The 22,301-nt window shown below is 37.2% G+C and overlaps 4 protein-coding genes across 10 annotated transcripts; 2 read left to right on the forward strand and 2 right to left on the reverse strand.

Moving 5' to 3' along the window:
- Positions 1-742: 742 nt before the first annotated feature.
- Positions 743-4,581, forward strand: LOC116210528 (subtilisin-like protease SBT3.5). 7 transcript variants are annotated; one of them, XM_031544429.1, is made up of 11 exons: positions 743-930; positions 1,102-1,146; positions 1,219-1,310; positions 1,395-1,492; positions 1,606-1,764; positions 1,840-2,516; positions 2,661-2,749; positions 2,929-3,168; positions 3,258-3,372; positions 3,498-3,687; positions 3,918-4,581. In XM_031544429.1, exons 3-11 carry the CDS (start codon positions 1,234-1,236, stop codon positions 4,487-4,489), a joined length of 2,217 nt encoding a protein of 738 aa, XP_031400289.1. In that variant the 5' UTR covers positions 743-930; positions 1,102-1,146; positions 1,219-1,233; the 3' UTR covers positions 4,490-4,581. The 7 variants fall into 7 exon arrangements, with proteins under 7 accessions (XP_031400289.1, XP_031400298.1, XP_031400281.1 ...); XM_031544438.1 differs by having other exon boundaries at positions 743-925; XM_031544421.1 differs by lacking the exon at positions 743-930 and having other exon boundaries at positions 964-1,146; positions 2,661-2,743.
- A 410-nt stretch (positions 4,582-4,991) lies between these two features.
- Positions 4,992-5,589, forward strand: LOC116210575 (histone H4). Its single transcript, XM_031544485.1, has one exon. The coding sequence runs from the start codon at positions 5,123-5,125 to the stop codon at positions 5,432-5,434; it is 312 nt and encodes a 103-aa protein (XP_031400345.1). The 5' UTR covers positions 4,992-5,122; the 3' UTR covers positions 5,435-5,589.
- Positions 5,590-5,878: 289 nt separating this feature from the next.
- Positions 5,879-6,400, reverse strand: LOC116207370 (RING-H2 finger protein ATL33-like). Its single transcript, XM_031540282.1, has one exon. The coding sequence runs from the start codon at positions 6,398-6,400 to the stop codon at positions 5,879-5,881; it is 522 nt and encodes a 173-aa protein (XP_031396142.1).
- Positions 6,401-7,101: 701 nt separating this feature from the next.
- On the reverse strand, positions 7,102-8,092 carry LOC116210566 (probable E3 ubiquitin-protein ligase RHA4A). The gene has a single exon (XM_031544473.1). It carries the CDS (start codon positions 7,963-7,965, stop codon positions 7,384-7,386), a length of 582 nt encoding a protein of 193 aa, XP_031400333.1. The 5' UTR covers positions 7,966-8,092; the 3' UTR covers positions 7,102-7,383.
- Positions 8,093-22,301: the final 14,209 nt, after the last annotated feature.

Consider the following 22,301-nt stretch of genomic DNA (forward strand, 5'->3'; position numbering starts at 1 on the left):
TCCCCCACGACCTTTTACTCTCTGTGTTTCCTCAATTGCATGATCATCCAAAATCATTTTCATTGATCCCGGAATTCCTTTATCATCGTCACAGGGAATACAGTTGCGCTGGATAAACTCGATTTTATGCATTGATCCCGGTTATTAGCTCAATTAGCAAATCACCAATGCAGAAGTTGACCCGATGATGATATCGCCATCGAGCCCCCATTGATAAATCTGGAAATTGAAAAGACATCTTGCGATTCCCTCAATCTATGCCAAACTACATTAATTAGGAACATCATGGAGGTCATTGACCTTGCAGCAAAGCAACGCCATTCTTCTGACGTTTTAACTTTATTTTCCTGGAAAGCAAACGAAAGTAATGGAAATACGAGGATTGGGAATATGGAAATGGAATACAGAGCTTTGATTGGTTTTGACTCATGAGTGACTCGTACAAAGTTACCTGTTTTTTGATAAAAACGAAAAAAAAAAAAAAAACAAGAGAACGCGGGATGACGCCTTTGATTCACGATGTTGCAGGGTCCCAAGGAGTGAAAATAGTTGTCCACGATGTTGCAGGGTCCCGACTCTGATTCCTTTTTCCATGAAGGAGGTTCAGTGGATGTAAAAAAGAAAGTAGCCAGAGGGTATTGATTGAGTCGATGCATGCATTGCCACCATCATTCATCTAAAACATGGCAGGGCGAAACATATTCCTATTATAACCATGTCTGCATCTTTATTCTGATAAAGTGCCCCATCGGAAAAGCTTCAAGGAAAAGGAATTTTACTCATTCCCGTCAGAGTGGAATCTAAGCAAAAGATGAAAGAGAAAAGGATCACTTTCTCAGTCTGCTTGGAGTTCTCTTGAAGTGGACAGAGTAGAATGATGCATTGAAAAGTGGACGATGACGGTGAACCCATTAAGCACTGGAGGGTAAAGTTGAGTCTTTTCGTTTACGGCATTGCAGTTTATTTTGCTAAGGATGTAATGCAGCATAAAGCTCCGATCCCTCTTCTCTATGTTCCAGAGCGACAGATGCTCATTTAAGAAACAAGATGTTGGCAGCAAAAAGGCTCCTGTTTCTAATTGTTACGTTCATGCTGTTGCAGGATAATCATCATTTTTCGGTGGTAGTCGTTGAGGCGACAAAGCATGTATGATGGTTCTCATTTATGTTTGCATGCTTTATCTGTGGCATAGGAGCTGATCATTGAGAATGTTTGTAGGTGCACATAGTATACATGGGCGAGAAGAAGCATGATGACCCGAAGATTACGAAAGAAATTCACCATGAGTTACTGTCGAACGTTTTAGGCAGGTTTGGTATAGTCCTAGACTGTTCTATACTCTAGTTAAATACACCAATTTGCTGAAACTGTGTCTGTATATGATGACACCGAAGCAAAGAAGCTGCTCGAGGGTCCATGGTTTACAGCTACAAGCATGGCTTTTCTGGCTTTGCAGCAAGACTAACACAATCTGAGGCCGAAGAGATTTCCAGTAATGCAATATCTTTATCAGCATAATACTCATTTGAATAATTTCCACTAAGTATTTTTCAGAGTTTGGTTTTTTATACAAAAGCAACTTAGCAGCTGCTATATGATTTGCAGAATTTCCCGTCGTAGTCCGAGTACTTCCAAGTCGCATGCACAAGCTCCATACGACTAGAAGCTGGGACTTCATTGGGCTGGAACTACACAGAGCAAAACAAAGCCTTCTGACTGACGGGAAAATGGGGAAAGGAATCATCATTGGCATAATAGATTCAGGTACATGCTCGACAGTTGACATTTAACTATACCTTCTGAAAGATGTTGATACGAGTTTGCAGATAATCTGGACAGGAGTTTGGCCTGAATCGAAGAGTTTCAGTGACGAAGGAATGGGCCCAGTTCCATCCCGGTGGAAGGGAATATGCCAACGAGGAGAGCACTTCAATGCCTCCAACTGCAACAGGAAACTCATTGGGGCTCGATGGTTTGTGAAGGGATCTCTGGCTGGGGGCCTCGGAACATTTTCCACTAACAAGACTGGGGAATATCGAGAGTTTAAGTCTGCGCGGGATTCGTTTGGGCATGGGACCCACACGGCATCGATTGCCGCAGGAAATTTCGTGGAGAACGCGAATGATTATGGGCTAGCAGAAGGTTTAGCCCGAGGAGGTGCACCGCGTGCCCACCTGGCTATCTACAAGGCCTGCTGGTTCTTTCAGCACGCCTGCTCCGATGCGGACATTCTTAAAGCCTTTGATAAAGCGATACACGATGGGGTGGACGTGTTGTCTATATCCTTGGGAGATGAGATTCCCTTGTTTCCATACGCTGATCGAAGGGACTCCATTGCCATCGGGTCCTTCCACGCGGTGGCGCAGGGGATCACGGTGGTTGCCTCTGCAGGAAATGATGGCCCTATATCAGGGACTGTCGCAAACGTTGCTCCATGGCTTATCACAGTGGGAGCAAGCACAACCGACCGGAGGTTCATGGCAGCGATCATGCTCGGGAATAACCGCACCCTTTGGGTATAGTATATGTTGTAGTGAGTTAATTGAATTCAAACAGCTAGGCAACACATATAATATCACGAATTCATTTATATACGAGATATTTTTTCTTTCCATTAACGGCATAGCTACAGGCAACTTCTGTTATGGTTGACATTGCAGGGACAATCACTTTATACCGGGAAAGACCACCGTGGCTTCTATGTTGTCACGTACTCTGAAAGGATAGCTGTTGCTTCGGCAGAGTATGTGTAAGGACGCCATCCTTTTATGTTCCGGATTTTTTCCAAGAGCATATAATTAAGTTCCAAGAAGAAACTGTAAACCAATCTGATCTCAAGGAAAAAGTCTTGGCCATCAAATGTGAAATTTGCCATGTCTATAACATATTTATCATCTAAGGTCGAATGTGCTGCTTATCTTCACTTAGGAAGGGATGTGGGGAAGGTAGTCTCAATAAGACCCTAGCAGCAGGAAAGATAGTGCTTTGCTTCAAGACTTCAGATGAGCAGGACATGGTTTCCGCATCAGCTGCAGTGTCAGAAGCAGGTGGGATTGGAGTAATATATGCACAATCTCGCGAAGATGGGTCAAATCCATGCGTCATACCATGCGTCAAAGTAGATTACGGGATCGGAACACAAATACTTACCTACATCAGAAGGGCGAGGTAAGGAAAGAAGACATTCGAGAGAGCAATGAATATTGAGTGCTTCTATTCCATGATAAAAAATTGAGTGACTGTAGGAATTCCTGAAGGTTTCCTATTGCCAAGTTGGGTTTTCCAAGCAGTGCTTTTGGGAAATTGGCCTCGCCAAGAGTGGCATCTTTTTCATCCCGAGGGCCGAGTTCGATATCTCCTCAAGTGCTAAAGGTAAAATCACTAACTGTTCCTTTCATAAGTACCCGAATGGTTCAATGGAAAATGACCACCTCAGCACCATCACTATTGATTGCAATGAACCTCACCAATATTGTAAGCTATCCTACTTGTTGCAGCCTGATATAGTCGCCCCAGGAGTGGACATTCTGGCAGCATTTCCATCATCTGATGAGAAAGGCGCGGAGTATAAGTTGCTTTCCGGAACTTCAATGTCTGCTCCCCACGTGGCGGGGATCGCTGCTCTCATCAAGTCCATGCATTCAAATTGGTCGCCTGGTGCAATAAGATCTGCTCTCGTCACCACAGGTTAGTCCGATGTCCGTAGCTTCCTCTTTGCTATATGTACGAAGCAAGATCACCACCCGGAAAATAGTTTAAGAAACCAAAGAGACTGAATAGACGGCAAAATCTAATCATATGTATAGATCCAGCTGGAACCATTACTATGGATTTAACCCGTGAATCCATATTGCTCGTTTTTCGGTTTGGTTCTGTATGTCATAGGGAGTGAGGAAAATAATTTTCTTCTTCCGCAGCATCTCAAACTGGAACAGACGGGAACGAAATTTGCGATGGAGGGCCCACGGACAAGATTGGTGACCCATTTGATATAGGAGGCGGCCATGTCGATCCTAACAAAGCAATGGACCCCGGGCTCGTGTACGATACAACCATCAGTGACTACATCCGGTTTCTCTGTTCCATGGGCTACAGCAGAGAATCAGTCGCGAACTTGACGGAAACCAAGCTCAGGTGCAAAAAAGACCAACACCATGGGCAGAACCTCAACCTCCCCTCCATCGTGATCCCGAGCCTCAGGAGGAGATTGACAGTTACAAGGACGGTCACGAACGTGGGGCCCGAGGATTCCGTGTACGAGGCAGTAGTGAAACCTCCCTATGGAACTAGTATGAAAGTCGAGCCTCAAGTTTTAAGGTTCAATTCGACTACACAAGTTCTTACTTTCAAGGTTTCCTTTGCCTCAGTACGGGAAAAGGCGCGAGGAGGTTACAAGTTCGGGAGCCTAACATGGACCGACGGAGAACATTTTGTTAGGAGTCCCGTAGCTGTCCGTGTCCTGGAATTCGGAATATTTCCCGATGTATGAGGGTGGGATTGGCTAAGGCATATACTTGACGATTCCGAAAATGTTGAGTTACTAATATCTCACATGCAAATTTATTTATTCATTAGCCTTCCCATTTTGCATCGACTTGGTCCATGTACCATGTACGAGCATTCGGCTCTTCGAACGAATTTGGACAGATATAACAGGTTATAATCAATTCCTCCAAGAAGAGAAGAATTCAGTTGCAATATGCCGAATGAAAGATGAAAAATCGACGCATGGTATTATGTACATTGGACAAAAATAAGAAGAAAAGTAAAAAAATCCCACGGAGGCAAGGGCAGTCTCGTCGTCCGTTGGATCTTCGAGGCAGCTGTAAATGAAAGGTCAGGATGACTCACTTCAGCGTCACGCGGATCGACCTCCGCCACCGTCGATGAGAATTCCATCCAACGGACTAGTTTAGCCGGAAGCTGACCCCGCGACCGCGATTATCCAAATTAATACCAAATTGGGGCGGCAAAATCAAAAATTTCAAAGCCTTGCCTTTATAAAACCCTAACCTCCGCAGTCTTCCCCACTTCACATCCATCAAAGCTCAAACAACCTCGCTCCGATCTGCTCTCTCTGCTTGATTCGTCGGAAAGCTTCTTCTTTTTCGCCGGGAAGACAATGTCGGGCAGGGGAAAGGGTGGCAAGGGCCTCGGAAAGGGAGGAGCCAAGAGGCACAGGAAGGTCCTGAGGGACAACATTCAGGGGATCACGAAGCCCGCCATTCGGAGGCTTGCTCGCCGGGGAGGGGTCAAGCGTATCAGTGGGCTGATCTACGAAGAGACGAGAGGCGTCCTGAAGATCTTCCTGGAGAATGTTATCCGTGATGCTGTTACCTACACTGAGCACGCCCGCAGGAAGACCGTGACCGCCATGGACGTTGTGTACGCGCTCAAGAGGCAGGGCCGCACCCTCTATGGTTTCGGAGGTTAATTGCGATCAAGCTAGGGTGTAGGATGTGTAATTTGGTTTCTATGGATGTTGAATTTCAGTCTTGTGATACAGTCTTGCTGAATTGAGGGTTGCGGTGTAAAATTGGGAATTCTGCTTTATGAATGATGACCACTGCTTATTGATATCTTCTCCTACATCCGCTGCTGCTCGATTGGTTCTTACTCCATTAATCTGATTGTTTGCGCTTCTTCATCATGATTGAATTGTTGATATTGATCGTGATGAATCAAAGATTGCTGTGGAAGGGGCAGTGTCCTCTAAAAAGAGGATCTTGATTTTGGTTCCAATTGCAGATTTACAAGAAGCAAAGTTATTGCAGGTGGGCAGCTAAGAAGCTTATCACTTGCCCGCATTGTGATTTTTTGGCTTATCCTAGTTATGGCTTCTGTTACATGAAACATATGATGAGCTCAACCTGTTAGACTAGAGATATTCCTCACCGAACAAGTAATAATTCCCCTCGATGGCACTAGGGTCTCGACTCTGCAGCCCCGTGAAGAGCATGGCTCTACAGAGCGGGCAGGTCCCATGACCCTCACCCACCCAACTGTCCAAACACTCCCTGTGGAAGGCATGTGTGCAGTTGCTCAGCTCTCTAATCTCATGGCTCCTTTCGATTGCATTCAGGCAGATTGAGCATGGACTATCTCCATCCTGTTCCTGATTCAGCCGCCCCAGAAAAGCACCGAACTCAACAACTCGAAGATTCTTTGATGTTGTGGAAGGAATTACTGGTGCTGGGACCAGTGATGCGGATGGCTGCTGCTCAGCTGGAACTTCATTTGCAGAGCTCCCGTTGGGTTCAATTTCTTGCTCGGGTGAGTCAATCGAACTTGGGTCCTTGAAAAACAGGCTTGGTATTAAGTTGATGAAGCGTAGGATCTTCAAAACGATGATTATGCCCAAGAGTTTTGGCATTCTAATGCTAGCACATGGGAAACCCATTTTCCAGGTTCGTGTCCAAGCAGGGGCTGGCTATTGGAATATATCGAGCTCCGAGGATTATCGTTTAGGAATGTTGTTGAAAAGGATGAGAGTGAGGACAAGCCATCTTTTATCCTCTGAGGCAGTTTGAATTTACTGGTGTCTTCTTCCCAGCTCTCACCGTCTATTAGGAAAGCTAGTTGTCTTATTTTTTATTGGAACATGTTGATTATTACATAACATAATAGATTAATTTAAATCTCGTAGTACTGCTTGGCGACATACTACGTTCGATGCCCCTGGACTATGAGTGCCCTTGGTGTTGGTTCTACAACAACTCTTGTTTGTACCGACTAAGGTAAAGGGATCAGTCCAATTTGCTGATATTAAATGTCATATTCAACGGAAGCTTCTCTCCAACATCGGGCTGTTACGGTACTGTATCAGACATCCTTTGTCCAGTTCCTCGGCAGAAAAATGGTGGATGCACTTATGCAACGACATCGAGGCACGACAAATGACAGCTGCGAGAAATTTACAAGAACAATGCTGCGGATTATTTGGGATGAGGATGCGATGCATGTGCTTTGTCACCAATCAAGGGATGGGTGGGACCGATAAGGAGTCCCAATCGCTGGGACTTGGTCTTACGGTTTAATGATGCATTTATTTCAAGGGATGGGTAATTGCATTTGCACGTCTGCAGTCGCATAATTTTGCAGTGACATTAAATAGCGAGTACCGGCATAGATTCCGAGAAATTGATGTGCACGGGGATCACATGACAAGCATGGCATTAGAAGAAGATTACATAGCAGAGCAATGCCGATGACATCGCTAGATTGACAAATTCCGGTCATAACTACATTGTCACGAATCTAATGATAACACGGGTCATGGAAGTCTAATGTTAGGTCGTCGTTAGTCCATCTGATAGTGATGAAAGTAGGTTAACCGGAGGCAGGGAGTTCACCTATGTCAAACTGCCTCAACAACTCGATTGCTCAGCCCGTCGCCGTATCTCCTCCTCGTTGACGGCTGGGGCAGGCGGCGAGGACGGTCGAGGAGGTGGCGGGGGTCCTCGCCACCCCCATTTTGGAGGAAGGGGGAAGAAGCAAGGATCTGCAGAGAGGGCAGGTCACGTGATCAAGATCCACCCAGCTATCCAAGCACTGCCGGTGGAACACGTGACCGCAGTTCCGCAGCTCCCTTATCTCGTCCTTCTTCAGCAGCCCGCTCAGGCAAACGGCGCACCTCACCTCTTCTGCCCCTCCGGTCGTGCCGCCGGCATTCCTCTCGAGGAGGTCGCCGTACTCTACCACGGGGACCCGCTTCTTGATCATCGCGGTGACGACGCGGACGTGGACCAGCAAGGGTGAGGACCCGTCCATCACGAGGACCATGTTGCTCGACTGATCCAACGACTCCTCTTCTTCTTCTCCTCCCCCTTGTCGAAGCCGGAGGAAGCCGGAGCGGGCGAGTGTTGCTAGGAACACGTATACGAGGTGGCGGAGGAGGGCCTTGAGAGGCACGAAGGTCAAGCCCTTCGCCATGCTCATGGCCAAGCTCGGGAAGGTTAGGCCCATGAGTGGTCCAGAGCTTGCGAGAAGAGCAAAGTGATGGAAGAGAGAGGAAAGGCTAGGAGGGAGTCTCTTTATTATGTGTCCGGAAGCTTTTCGTTTATGTAGGAGTGGAGAGAAGAATTGAAATAGAATTGAAGTTGAAATTGAGTTGATTGAATCATTGAAGACAGAAATGCTTGGGGCTTCTAGAAGCCCCCCTTTTTTTTCCCCCCTCTAAAATTATTAATTATTTACTTTACTTTTTCACAAGAGGGGTCCAATGAATGTAAGTAGGAATAAGAATAGGGAAATCATAATGATTACAAAAAAGACTCAAGTGAAGAGATATAAATTATTAATTGGAATCGAGACATTATGGGATTGAATTTTACTGGTGAAATTTTACGTGTATTTTATTTTGCTTTTCCAAACTTTTGTCCTAGAGCCATGAGTTACAGGTTAATGACCAGTGTCTTTGTGTTAATAGTCTCTCTCCGCAAGTAGCCTTTTTATTATTATTATTATAAGAGAAGTATGTGAGTATAATACAATAAAATTAAAATCCTAATAATTAATGAATGAGTATAGGTAATCCCACTGAGTATCGAATTTGAAATTTCTTAGTTATTTGCAAGTAATTCTTTTAAGAGGTGAACAAGGAGAGATAATAGATTCTAGGAAAAATACCAAAAACGTCTCATTGTGATTTGAGTTTGGGACAAATTGAATCTTGCGATTTTTTCATGAACAACTGACACCTTGTGATTTACTTTGTGAAAGACATAAGGGGCCTCGCGATTAGTTTTTTTCTCACTTTTGGTCCTCAAATTGTTTTTACCATTATTACTCTTAAACTTTCAACATTTTCCAATTCGATCCTAAAATTCAAAAAAAAAAAAGGGTAGAGGGTTGAGGCCTCCGATCGATAACCTTGACCCCACCATCGATATCCCCTGCACCCACAGAGAATGTCAGTGACCGTGGAGGTGGGGTCAGGGTTGCTCAATTAGCAGCCCCAACCCCCGAATCATTCGGGATCTCGAGTTTGAGATCCTGATCGATTCGGGCGTTGGGCCATCAATTAGCAATCTCGACTCCACCCTCGAGGTTTCCAATGTCCTCTGTGGGTATCGGCGACATCGGTGGTGGGGTTGGAGTCTCCGATTGGAGGCCCCAACCCCTCACCTTTTTTTTTTTGAATTTAGGGTCAAATTACAAAAAGTTAAAAGTTTTAAGATAATAATGGCAAAAAGAAAATTTTGAGAACCAAAAGTAACTAAAAAACTAACGGTGAGATCCCTTATGTCTTACAAAGTAAACTATAAGGTGTTGGTTGTCCCTCGAAAAATTACACACTTAAGCTCAAATCACAATAGAGTTTTTGTACTTTTCTCGAAATTCTATGGTGCAGCTTAATGGAAATAATTATCCTAAATTATTAACTATTTAAAGAGCTAAGTGTTGTTTAATAAATTAAGTATTGAACAATTAATTGCTTACTTATTAGTTAAGAAAAAAAATTTAGGAATAGAAAATCAATGATAATGATGAAAATATTTTGTAATGAGAAAAGAGTATCAATAAATTAAAAATAACTTATTTCAATAATAAATTCTTTATTAAAAAGTTAAAGTGAAACTCCTCTAGTTTCGAATAAGTTATTAAAAAATTAGGCCCCGTTTGGATTTTTAATAAAATTTTTTTAACTTTAATTTTAATTTCAACACAACACACTACACAATAAAAACACATACTTTTCAAGTTAAAAATTTTAACTTTAACTTTAACTCAACACACTACACAATAAAAATACACGTTTCTCAAGTTAAATTTATAATCACATCTCATTTGTCCTTTTCCAGAAGCAAAATCAAAATCAAACCAAGTGCACCATTAGTGTCATCTATTTCAAAATTTATATAATTTACTCTAAAATTAATATTTTTTTGGGTGAATAAAATTGGTATAATTTAATCATATGATACAATTACTTTGAATTAACTACATATATTTGTCCAGCGAACAAGAGATCCATTTGTCTTTATTTATTTATTTATTTATCGATGCTGATGGATTGGGTTCTTTATCCATTATTAAGTATTACTTTTCTTCTGAAAAACTCTGCTTTCTTCTATTTTATTGGGCTAAGTGTTAATTAATCGTCACTTGTCGAGGAAAGTTAATTATAGATTGCCGACCATCACGTTACAATTCAACAGGCATTTCTCAGTTGTTTTTTTTTTCTGATTAAAAGAAAGGCCCATGTATGTAATATAATGAAATAAAAATTTTAATAACAAATAATTAGGTACCATAATCTCATAACTTGTGTCAAACTTGAAACTTTTCGATATTAGGTGAAAGCGTGCGATACTCTATTATACCTTCTTTACTCAGTTGTATGTCTTGTTATTGCTATTTTCTTTTTTCTTTTGTTTTTTATAATGTTTGTTGTGAATTTCTCAGTAATATTTTCTTCTGGGACATGGAAAAAAAAACTGTTTGAAATTGAATTTATTTCTCTTTCGCGTTGGATTTGATTGTGGGGTAAGGGAATCTCAATTAATGTGACGATGCCGGAGGGAGGAAAAGGGTGACCGAAAGAGACAAAGTGGGCATGTCGGGGGTTGTAGCTATCGATGTCCTTCCCCTTCCCATCGTCGTCACTTTATGGGAAAGTTGAGTTCGATCCGAACCTCAAATTTGTTTTTAAAATTTGCTCGGTCCCTTCCCATAGTCTTTCTCCACCATGCCACGTTCACGCATGTCCACTCCCCCCACTTAATTTCATTTTCCGGATCGTATCTCTAAGATTATATTTGGTACATAAGGATGAGATGAAATCGTGCTATAAATAGTTATCCTATGTCAAGATATGCTCATTCTCAAATAAATGTAAATCGCTTTTTCTATCTCATTTTGAGACGAAACGTCTAACTTAGATTCAACGTAAGATGAATCATTTTTAAAGATTCTTTCTTTTGATACTGGACATTGTATAATCCTTCTCGAGTTATTGATTGATCCTCAAATTATATACATTTTTAAAACTACTTATTGATTTATATACAGCTCCTCTTCTCCTAGATGCAGGTCCACACAGTCTGAAAATGTTCCAACTGATTTTGACTTTTCCAACATGTAGGTGTCCTATGGCCAAAAATAAAAGAAAATTTATTGGTTTATTTTTTTTAAAAACAAATTTAACTTAACAAAACATTTTTATCGATTCAATAATATGATTATTACTTTTTTTTTCTTTTTTTTTTTCATATTTATTATTATAATTATTTTTTAATAATAAATTCTTTTAACTATTTAACATTTTTTTTTTCAATTTCAAAGCTTTTTCTTAATTTAACATTACAATAATTACTTTTTTACCTTCTTTTTCAAATTCTTTAACTTAATCTTCTCAACTATTTTTGTCTTCATTTCTTCAAATCAAATTAAATCAAACTTAAGTTCATTACTTAATGCTATATAAGTGTCTTTGTTAACAATGTTTACGGTGTCCGACTTGTTAAATTAAGTTAGGTGCAAATTCAATTAGTGTTAAGAATCTCACATCACCTTTAAAAAAAAAAAATTCAATCAACTTCTCCCTTCGAAGCATTTCTCAGAGATCGATGCAGATCTAATCCCTTTTAACAATTTAATTAACATGGTATAGTAGATATGCTGTTGCTCAGTCCACCCGATTGCTCATACTAGGGCGCGTGTTATCTATGTGTTTGTTTCGCGTTTATCTGTCGAATTTATGCGCAATCCTTCCCCATGCATTATGCCAATATATATGCTGATTTCGTGCATAACTTCATACAAGTGTTGCGCACGCACTAATCTGAAACATAAGAAAACGTTGCACATATATGCTAATAATCTACATCGGAGATATGGAGGGTGATGGAGGCACTATTATAACTTGTCCTTATTTTACAAATGGTCCTTTCTTTGGATTTGGATTTTTTCGGGTGAACCTTTAAAAATGGGTTTTGGGTAGGGAGACGTGCCCCACGTCAACTGGATCTACAAATAAGAAATAACTCTCTCTAATTTATGTGTATATAAATACATATAATATTATTAGCTCCAGTGTCTTTCAAAAGGCAAAGATGAGTAAATTATGGGGAAACATATCCGATATTATAAGCATAACAGGACAGGTCTTGTTAATTATTAGTATTATTTTTTTGGTTTAAACCATGAGAAATCTCAATGGAAGTTGAGATTAATTTATCTCATTGGGGCGTTGACTTGGCATTAATAATGAAATGCTTGCTTTCAATAGATTTCGAATTTCGACACAGTAGATAAAGTCCACCCACCGAGAAGCGAGAGCACAATTTGCTGTTACAAGCATTCTTTGATTAGCTATATCCATTATATGCTTACATAATAGTTAGATCAAATGATCAGGAAAAAAAAATGTTACGTACTATTGAATGTTGTAGGTTATTTAGGAACCTTTCAATTGCTATTACTATCACTAATTATTACTATTACTATTATAATCATATTATAATAATTGCTAGTATTCAATCCCATGAATTTGTATTCATATATTTATATTTTATACGAATAATAATTATCATAGTTTTAAGATATTAATTTACTTATTAGTATTATTATTACTAATTGAAAATAAAAGTTCTTAACAACCAATTTCCAAAAATAATTTTAAATAAAGTTACATGAATGTAATTGAATAGTTCAATTATAATTTTATAATCAACATTTTCATTATATCTCGTAAATTTATTTAATTTCTTTCATAATTTTAGTTTGTATTTTATATAATTATAATTATTTTTATATGTTTTTATTCTTTTATATTATCTTCAAATGTATGGAATCTTACTTTTCGATAAAGATTATTATTATTCTATATAATATCATTTTTTGAATTTATATAATCTTCCTTCACGGGTAATGATTGTTATTGTTCTATATAATGAGCCATTATATATATTTTATATATGTATATTAACTCGATTTCTTATATATTATTTTATATATTTCTTATTGTTTTAAAATTTATTAAAAGGTAATCATTTATATGATTCATGATTCTTATTTTTAACACGTTAAATATTACTTCTCAATATGTCCGTACATATATATGTTTAGTTTTATGATAAATTATATATATGCTTAATTAATTTTCGCAAGAATATCAAAAAATTTATATCAATTTCTATAAGTTAGGCTCAATTTTTATAATGTTATGTTAAGTTAATTGTTTTTATACATTTATCACTTATATATAATTAAGAAATTACAACAAAAAATTTCTCTTAATTGTATTAGTAAGAGATTTAGGTACATTTAATAAGTAATTTTAATTATTATTCTTTGTTTTTAATTTTTCCATATTCTTTAAATTTTCTTTTAATTATTATATATAGTTAGTAGGAGATTTAAATACATTAATTGCATTTATTAAAAGATATTGATTAATATATTTATTTTTAATTTTCCTTTTCCATATTTTAAATTTTCTTTAAAGCATTTATTATGCTCCAAAATGAATTTTAGTTATATATAGATTGCTATTTATTATTTTATTTTATATAAAAACTAATGAAATATGGTCCAATGGCATAATTTGTCGAACCTGTGTGTGTTCACCAATTTTTTCTTTTTCTCTTTTCTCCACGAATTATAATATTGCTAAAATGACCTGTAAACTTCTTAATTTCTTTTATAACAATCTATTAGAATGTTTCAAAGATACTGATTGACTCCCAAATAATATACAACTCTCTTTTCAATATATGGAGGTCAACACTTATTGGAAAATGTTTTAATAGGTTTTGACATTTTCAACATACGCAGAGGACTTTTAGTAACAACATATTTCTAGTGTCCAACTAGTTACAATTAAAAAAAATATCAGATCGAGAATCCCACTTAGGATCTGAATGAGTTGTTCAGAGGGTACATAGAGTAGAATGTAATCTTCCCCTTCAAAGCGTGTTTTGGAATTGCAACTCATCAAATATCCGACACAGACCCCATCAGAATTCAGAGCCCGACTCTTCTAATTAGTATGAGGGGTAAAGAGCATTCAGTCGGCCATCACGACAGAATTATCATGTAACTCCAACAATTAGTGCATGTAAGTAACGCAATATGCTTAATAGATTAATAGGCAGCACATGTCAGCCACATATATTCGTAAGTCGTGACTGTAACTATTGTGGTGTATGGTTAAATGAATTGCGAAATAGAGAGAATACGAGCAAGAGCGATTTTCAAGTTTGACATATATATATATATTGCATCTATTAATATTTATTTTTAAAATTACTGTTCATTTTCTTGTAATTTATAAATAGACAGCTTCATTGTATAACTCAATCATTCTTCCAATGTAAAACGCAATATAACTTATCCTTTCCGTCCACTGATTATCTTATCCTTTTTTTTTAATTATTATTATCTGAGTCCTTCGTTTATGCATTAGGTAGGGGGAGGTACCACATTAACAGCAACTACAATAATTCTCCCAAAAATATGTATATGTATATATGCATTATATAATTCAGTTTCAAAGGGCAGAGATGAAAAATTATTGGAGACAAAAATGCGATATAATAAGCATGCAAAAGTACGGTTTGGTAGTTAACTATTATCTTTCAGCCAAAACGAAATTAATGATTATCTTTTATATCTCTATACTTGCAGATATACTACGTACTGAGGTCCGTTGGCATAACATATCTGTTATCTCGTTCCCCTGTTCTTTTCCTTTTCCAATAAACTTTTAAAATCCATTTATTACGCGAGAATGGAATGAAAAATAATTCAATATATTTTGTATAGTGCAATACAACTGTATTTTTAAGATTGACTTTGAGAATATGAATGTATATCTAAGCAAACAAGTTTATTTATCAAGATAAGACCTACATATATTTTTAGTTATAAAAGATTAAAAAATATTTAATACATAAAAAATTTAGTAGGAATGGTGAAGTGAGATTTACTTAAGATCTCTTAAAAAAAAATGCTCCATCAAGTTGAGGAAAAAAATACCTCTAAATAAAATTATCTTTCTAACTAATATATAAAAGTCGTAACACCATCCAAGAAAACTGAGTAAAAGTGTGAGATATTCATTTCATTCCAGTCTATATTATCTCATACCATACATGCCATAATATTTCATAATTTGTTTATATCCCTGAATGCTCAATTATCATTTTTTATCGATTACATTTCTAGTTGACTCCATATTAATTTCCAGAAGAATATTCTCTATTTGTTAGAATCAATTGTAGCTTTTTCATATTTTAATTCCTTTCATGTGTACCGTACCATATAATTAGACTATCTTAGTTTCCAATATATATAACCTAATTGTTTAGAAGAACATTATGTAATAGAGTCAATTACAATTGTTTCGGATTTGTATATTCAAAGTCTACTATATCATTGATAATTTATTTATTAAATTCCAACTAACAAGTATGACCATTACATATTTAATATTTTTCTCACTAATTTTTTTTAAAAGAAAACAATTACTTTCTCTATTTAAGTATATCCTAAAATTGTCTTACTTGCTTAACAACCAAAAAAAATGCCTTACTTTAAAAAAAATCTCAAAGTTTTCATTTATAAAAAGAGAGACATAAGTCTCGGCAAATTACAAGGAGAAGCAAAAGAAAATTACAGAGATGAACAACAATGAAATAACATCATGCGATCTTTGGACACCTTTTTTTTTGCTGAATAAAAGGCCGGGAGGGGGAGACCAGCGTAGCAACCCTCATCTGGAGACCAGAGGAGCTCTACAGCCGTCATGGAATGTTCCATTTGTCCGAATGAATAAAGGGATCGGTGAGACATAGCCCACCTAGGTCACTATGACCCCACCAAAGCGTACAGTGGACCAGAACAACTCTCATATAGTAGATGACAATGGTCTATTAAAGCAAGTGCTTTCGTGTTTGAGTCGAGTTTCGACCCTTTAACCTTCCTTTTAGAAAACAAAGTCCGTTATCAGCTGGGCTACCACCTTGGTGGTAACTTTGCTAAAGAATCAACATATGAGTTATCTTCTCTCAGAGATTGTAGATATTTGGCGCAACTAAAATAATGTCTTGCTTATAAAAAAAAGTTCTATTTTGAATTAATATTACGTCATAGATATGATGTGAAAATGTAATAAAATGCCAGAGGAATAAATTAAAGTCATAGATTACTTAGATTTTTTTTAATGGTGAAAGTTGATTTACAACATTTAAATATAAAAAAAACGACAAAATTTAAATATCTGGACTTGCAAAAATTAGTTAGGCTTTTTTTTTGGGTAATGTACTTAAATATATATAAAAAAACACAGAAATTCAATATCAGAGCTTAAAAGAATTAGTTTGACGTTTTTCTATTCATAGAAATTTTTCGATCATCCTAACTCATCACAAAATAAATACAAATCAGATGACAAAAAAACTAGATTATGAGCATAATCATATTTTCAAATTAGTCCTAAGCTTATCAAAGAGGGTATAGAGCTGAGGTGCACGATTTCTCTGATAACTAAGAAGTTTCGAGTTCGATACTTAGGTGTGACTACTCGTGCTCTTTTATTAGATATTTATATTTTATATTTTATTGTACTCGGTTATGAGTCTCCCTTATAACTGAAAAAAAAAATCCTAAACTTTTAAGAAACTTTTAAAAATACCCTAAGAAGAGGGAACATGGAGAGGGAGGGGTTATGGGGTCAACTGACTCAACACTTGCCGACCACCACCCTTGTCAGGGTGGCCAACGATCACTGAGTCGCCGACGACATCAAATGGGACTGCGTTGGTCAAAATTAGACTGCTTTATCTTCTACCTCTATGCATGAGAGAGAGCTAGGGGAAGGAACCATAAGCTGTAAAAGGAGAGTGGGGAAAATTGAGAGTTGAGGGTCCAAAGTTGGCCGCCAACACCTTAGTTGAGGTTATCGGCTTTTTATTGATTGCTAGCGACCTCAACTTCAGTGGTGGTTGTCATGGTTGAGCCTCCACAGTTTTTTTTTCCCCCCTCTCTCTCTCTCTCCATGTCCTCACTTCTCTTGTTTGGGGCACTTTTATAATTTCTTAAAAGTCGGGATTAATCTGAAAATGAATAATTTACTTAGGAATTTAGATTGGATCTATATTTTATGAGGAGTTAATGTTGAAAAATAATTTTAAAAATAAGACTACGTAGGGAAAATTAACCTTAATTGGTTGGATGCATGCGGAGTTCCGTTACTAATTGTCGAAGGTACTGTCCGAAGCAACAAAACAATATATACCAACATCAAGAGATTGATGGCGGAAAAAAAAAAGGATAAGGATTGATGACGACCCACTGTCGTCTTGTCCATTCAATAACGTATTAACATGTATAGAAGAGGATGATTTAAAAAACTTAATTTAGTTCGAAGTTCACAATGACATGACAATTACGGTAAATCATATTAGCATTTCTCAATTGTAACATCATTTTGTTCGTGATGAAGAACCCATACGTCCAATCATGAAAAGAAAATGTTGAATGATTGGTAAAATGTGCATCAATTAATTATTAATTTTAAACATTATTATTAATTATTATTTTATTTTAAACAGTAAAATTGGTTCATTGTTATCTTCATCTGGGGAAAGTATCCCATTTCATACTCTCACATGTATTCCTTTAATTTTTCTATTATAAGCTTAATTTTTCCATACCTTTTTGAACCATGAGGGGTGTATGGGTTTTGCCCGACCATTTCCCACACCCTCGTGATCATGCTGCAAGTCACAAGATAAATTTTGTGCAATGTGACCCTTTGGGTAGTATTCTCTTATATAATTTCGTGGAGTATACAAAACATATTCTTCATCGAGGCCTTTGCTATTTTTTCAATATTATTAATTGTTTCTTTAAGTATTCTTTATCCCTTTCTTTTTTTTTTTGCTGAATAAGATAATTCATTACTAAGGAGAAGGTACAGAGTTCGATGGATCTAGGATAGGATACTCTTCAAAAGTACAAAGAGAGTGAAAATTTGACTTAGAGCCAAATTGGCTCAAGTCATGGGCAAGAGTATTGTCTTCCCTAGGGATCCACGAGCAAAACCAATCCGAGAAATAGTTAAGGCTAAATGTAATATCCGCAACTAAGGTCCTAATTTCCCATGGAGTATTGTGCGGGTGCAAAATGGCATCTACAAGAATCAAGGCGTCACTACGCAGCCAAATCTTTGTCATACCCCTATCCTTCGCTATAGAAAGGGCGAGAAGGGCGGCTCGAGCTTCTGCTTGGAGTGGCTTATCCTCATTGGAGACCTGGAACCAAGATAGAAATGGCGGGCTGTTTGGCCGTTGGATGATTCCCGAAAGGCATGCTTTACTACTGGTCCAAGCTGCATCTGTGCTTATAATGCTCCAATTTGGTCCAGTGGGTATTTGTGCCTCAGACAGTTGCAAGGGATGAGCCTGCGAGGTTGCTTCTCTTTGGTCCATGCTACTATCACGCCTGCAATGCTCCGAAAAGGATCTTTTGATTGATTTGATTGTTTCGTGAAGATCAGCTGGTTTACCTGCATGTAGAGTATTATTTCGTGAGATCCACAATTGATAAAGAGTTATAGCAGCATAGAGAGAAAACTTGGCCTTTTCATGAGAGTTCGGTAAGAGAGAAGAGGGAGGACAAGCAATAAAGTTAATCAATTCCTCTGCACTACTGTATGGGAAAAAATTGGATTGAAGATTCCAAGGTGATCCCCTCCAAGTAACACGATAAAAGAGGCACTCTCCGTAGAGGTGGCCTCGTTTATCGGAGCTGGTTTGGCATAGAGGGCAAGGGGTGCCCTCATTGCTGAACCAAGGGAGGCTTTCACTTGCCGTTCTCCACAAGTGGAGTTTAAGACGTTCATGAATTTTAAGATTCCAAATGTCTTTCCATATTGTTCCGCTATGGCCCTGGAATCTATGATGCTGATCCTTAAGAGAAAAGGATTTGACAGAATGCTTCCCTGAAGTATTTGGCGTCCACTGTGCAGAGTCTTCGAGGTTGCCCTGAGCGAGGTGGATCTTGATGATGTTCTGGACGGTTGCTTGCTCGAATAAGCTTGTGAGTAACGGGATGTTCCATCTCTTAGGGTGGCTCAATATTAGGTCACTTACCTTCAAGTTCGGGTCCTGGATTGTGTCAGATCTCGGAGATGGCTTGTGGTCGTTTATGCCTGGAATCCATGGGTCGTGCCAAACCAAGATGGATGTGCCGTTTCCAACAGATAAACACGTGCTGTTCTGAATGGTGTCTTTACACCATTGGAGGCCTCTCCAAATTGGGGAGGGGGAGGAGCGGTTGGAACTCTTGAGAAAGTTTCCATACTTTGCCTTGATAGCCCTGCCCGCAAGACTGTCATTTGTTTCTGTCATGGCCCATGCTGTTTTGGATAACATTGCTTTATTCGAATCTTCTGCTCTTCGGAAGCCCAGGCCACCAATTGCTTTCGGTTGACAAATGAAGTCCCAGCTTTTTGGCGCATAATAGTTGCCCTCTTCTTTATTCATTCCCCACCAAAATCGTTTTGTGATGCTGTCAATATTGCTTAATATGGATTTTGGAAGACGGAACAGTGACATGGTGTAGATCGGGGTACTATTGATAACGGATCTGATCAGAGTCGCTCTGCCTGCCCAGGAGAGTGCTGTTGTTTTCCAAGAAGCTAGCTTGTTTTTGATCTTGTCAATGAGAAATTGGAAAGATTCTCTCTTCTTCCTAAAACATATCGTGCTATGTGCGACATCTTAAAAAGTTAATAAAAAAGAGTATATCTAAATAATAGTGTTTTGACTAAATTAAACTATTAAAAAATTAATTTATAAATTTATAGGAAGGAAAGTGACTTATTTAGGGTGGCTATTTTCAGGTTTTTTTTTCATTGCCGAAATATGTGTTTAAGGTTAACGTGAACTGTTTGAGAAAGTACCTTACTGAGAGAAAGATGATCATTGTGGGTGATTTTTTTTTTAAATTTTATAAATTATATTGGATGTATATGTGGTTTTTTTGAGAGTTAATAAAGTTCTCAAATAAATAGTGAACATTTAACATTTTTGTTAAAATAATAGAATCCAAAATTAATTTTGGGGACCATGCATTATATTTAGATTATTAAAATTAAGTTATAAATGCTACCATTTATTACATTCACATTTTATATTGGTCTATATCTATATACGTATTAATAGTAGTTTTTCTGTGGAGACATTTTAACCCGTGGTGCCATCAATTAGCTTATCATTTTAAAGTTTTTTTTCATTATTATAATAAGAACATTTTTTTGGTATGTACCCCGGTTTTCAGAAGTTCATTGGGCTCTGACTAATTCAGTTCGAGTTGGGTCGACCCATTATGGGATAAAATTCTCCCAATAACAAATTTTTTGCATTCACAAGGACTCGAATCCGAGATCTAACTTAAGCAAACTTAAAAAACTTCTTTTCTCTTAAAATATTGTACTTATGTGTTTTTTGCCAATATAATCTACATTTTTTAATGTCATAATTTTACTTTCCCATGTATCAAACTAGATTGTTGATCCACACTACGCACGAAAGTGAGTCTAAAAAAAAATTAATTTTTGAAATTGTGGTTTACATTTTATAAATATAATATTTTTACATGCTTATTCATCTACATAAGATAAAGTTTTCATGTTATTTATATTCTTTCTATTATTTAGAGATACCTAATTTATAGAGAAAATAGTAGTTTACGGGTAGGAAATAAGAAAAAAAGGTTGAGGAAAGGAAAAGAAAAGGAAGATAAAAGGAGAGGACCTAACAATTGAGAGGAGAGAAGAGAGAGAGAAAAGAGGGGATCGAGTGAAAGGTAGAGACATTGGTGAATAAAACAAATATGAAAAGACAAATTTATCCTCTAAGTTATTCTGATCTAATGTTCCAATTTTATTTTTTTTTTTCACATCAGCGATCATGGGCACTATCGGAACATGAATGTTAGACAAAGCCTCTTGCTTTTTTACTTTTGTAGGAGGATAGATAATTTTAGAAAATTTTCTCATCTTCTCTGTAAAAATTTTAATCTTTGATAATTTATTTCAGTAATCAATTCGAAGTTTTTCTTTCAGCACTAATAAACTTTTCTATTGTAATCATATTTTGTTTTCCGAATTTTTCCATAAATAATTTTTTTTATAAGAAGTCCTAAAAATGTTTCATAATGACTTTATTCTTATTAAAGATATTAGATAAAAATTTTCTTATATTTCAATGTAGTAATGAAAATCGGTTGCAAGTGACCTAATGAAATAAGAAAGATGATCTTTTTAATCATTAAAAATAAAATTTGGATAGAGTATAAAGAGATTAGGTTCTGTATCATCTAACAAATATTAATCAGTATGCGTACCTTATTAGTCTATAGTTTTACTAATAATTAAGAATTCATGATTTAATTCTATTACAATATATTCAACTTGATGTTATATAAGGCTTCCATGAATTAGGATTACGATATATTATTATTGATAGAAATTATTTCAGCCCCGTGGGCACCGCGAGGGCACTTTACCCTGGTTCATATTATTAATTAGGGGTGATCAGTTTCGAGTATCCTGTATTTTTCACGATACTCGGACCCTACCCTGTAAGGGACATGTTCTAAGATTTTGGAATCGGATTCTACCCAGTTGAATCTTGGAACCGGAACCTACCAGCAACCTGTATTATACCACAAGTTCCGGGTACCATGTTGGAACTTATAAATTTTTTTCTCTGGCTAAATAAAATCGAAAATGTCACATACATAATCAGTAATCACACCAAATAGAATATCAACAAAGATTTAGATTAATCCACAAAAAAAAATGTCTCATTAATCTATCGACAAAATTAAACATCCATAATACGATCTCACACAACAAAGTGTCTATGTTCTGATTCATTAAAAGAGACAGTAACTTTACTCTTTGTTTTTTTAAATAAATAACCGGTTCCGGGTACCCTGTAGAAATGAATCAAAACCGATTTTTACCGGTTCCTGCTTTTAATATCTGAAACCTACCCATTTTCAATACGAGCTACCTGGATCCTACCCTAACGGGTAGGTTCCGACCGGTTCCGGATATATCCGATACCCCTGCACACCCCTATTAACGCCTTTCACAAACTATGACGTAAAATAGTTTAAGGCAACCCATTAGTTACATTGACATGGGCTGGCCCATTATTTGGCGTGATGACTGATGGAAAAGCCCAATGGGCCGATAAAAAGAAAAGGAACCGACATTAGAATACGGCGTCGTAAAGACTTCGGCCCTGCCTTCACGTGCTCATGAGGAAGAGAAAAGAACA

Source organism: Punica granatum, chromosome 1 (genome assembly GCF_007655135.1).
Source record: "Punica granatum isolate Tunisia-2019 chromosome 1, ASM765513v2, whole genome shotgun sequence".
Lineage (NCBI taxonomy): Eukaryota > Viridiplantae > Streptophyta > Magnoliopsida > Myrtales > Lythraceae > Punica > Punica granatum.

Coding starts and splice junctions, on each gene's coding strand:
- LOC116210528 (XM_031544413.1), top strand. CDS start 1,048: ATGTTGGCAGCAAAAAGGCTCCTGTTTCTAATTGTTACGTTCATGCTG. Junction 1,493..1,605: donor TGAGGCCGAAGAGATTTCCA/GTAATGCAATAT, acceptor TATGATTTGCAG/AATTTCCCGTCGTAGTCCGA. Junction 1,765..1,839: donor CATTGGCATAATAGATTCAG/GTACATGCTCGA, acceptor TAATCTGGACAG/GAGTTTGGCCTGAATCGAAG.
- LOC116210575 (XM_031544485.1), top strand. CDS start 5,123: ATGTCGGGCAGGGGAAAGGGTGGCAAGGGCCTCGGAAAGGGAGGAGCC.
- LOC116207370 (XM_031540282.1), bottom strand. CDS start 6,400: ATGGGTTTCCCATGTGCTAGCATTAGAATGCCAAAACTCTTGGGCATA.
- LOC116210566 (XM_031544473.1), bottom strand. CDS start 7,965: ATGGGCCTAACCTTCCCGAGCTTGGCCATGAGCATGGCGAAGGGCTTG.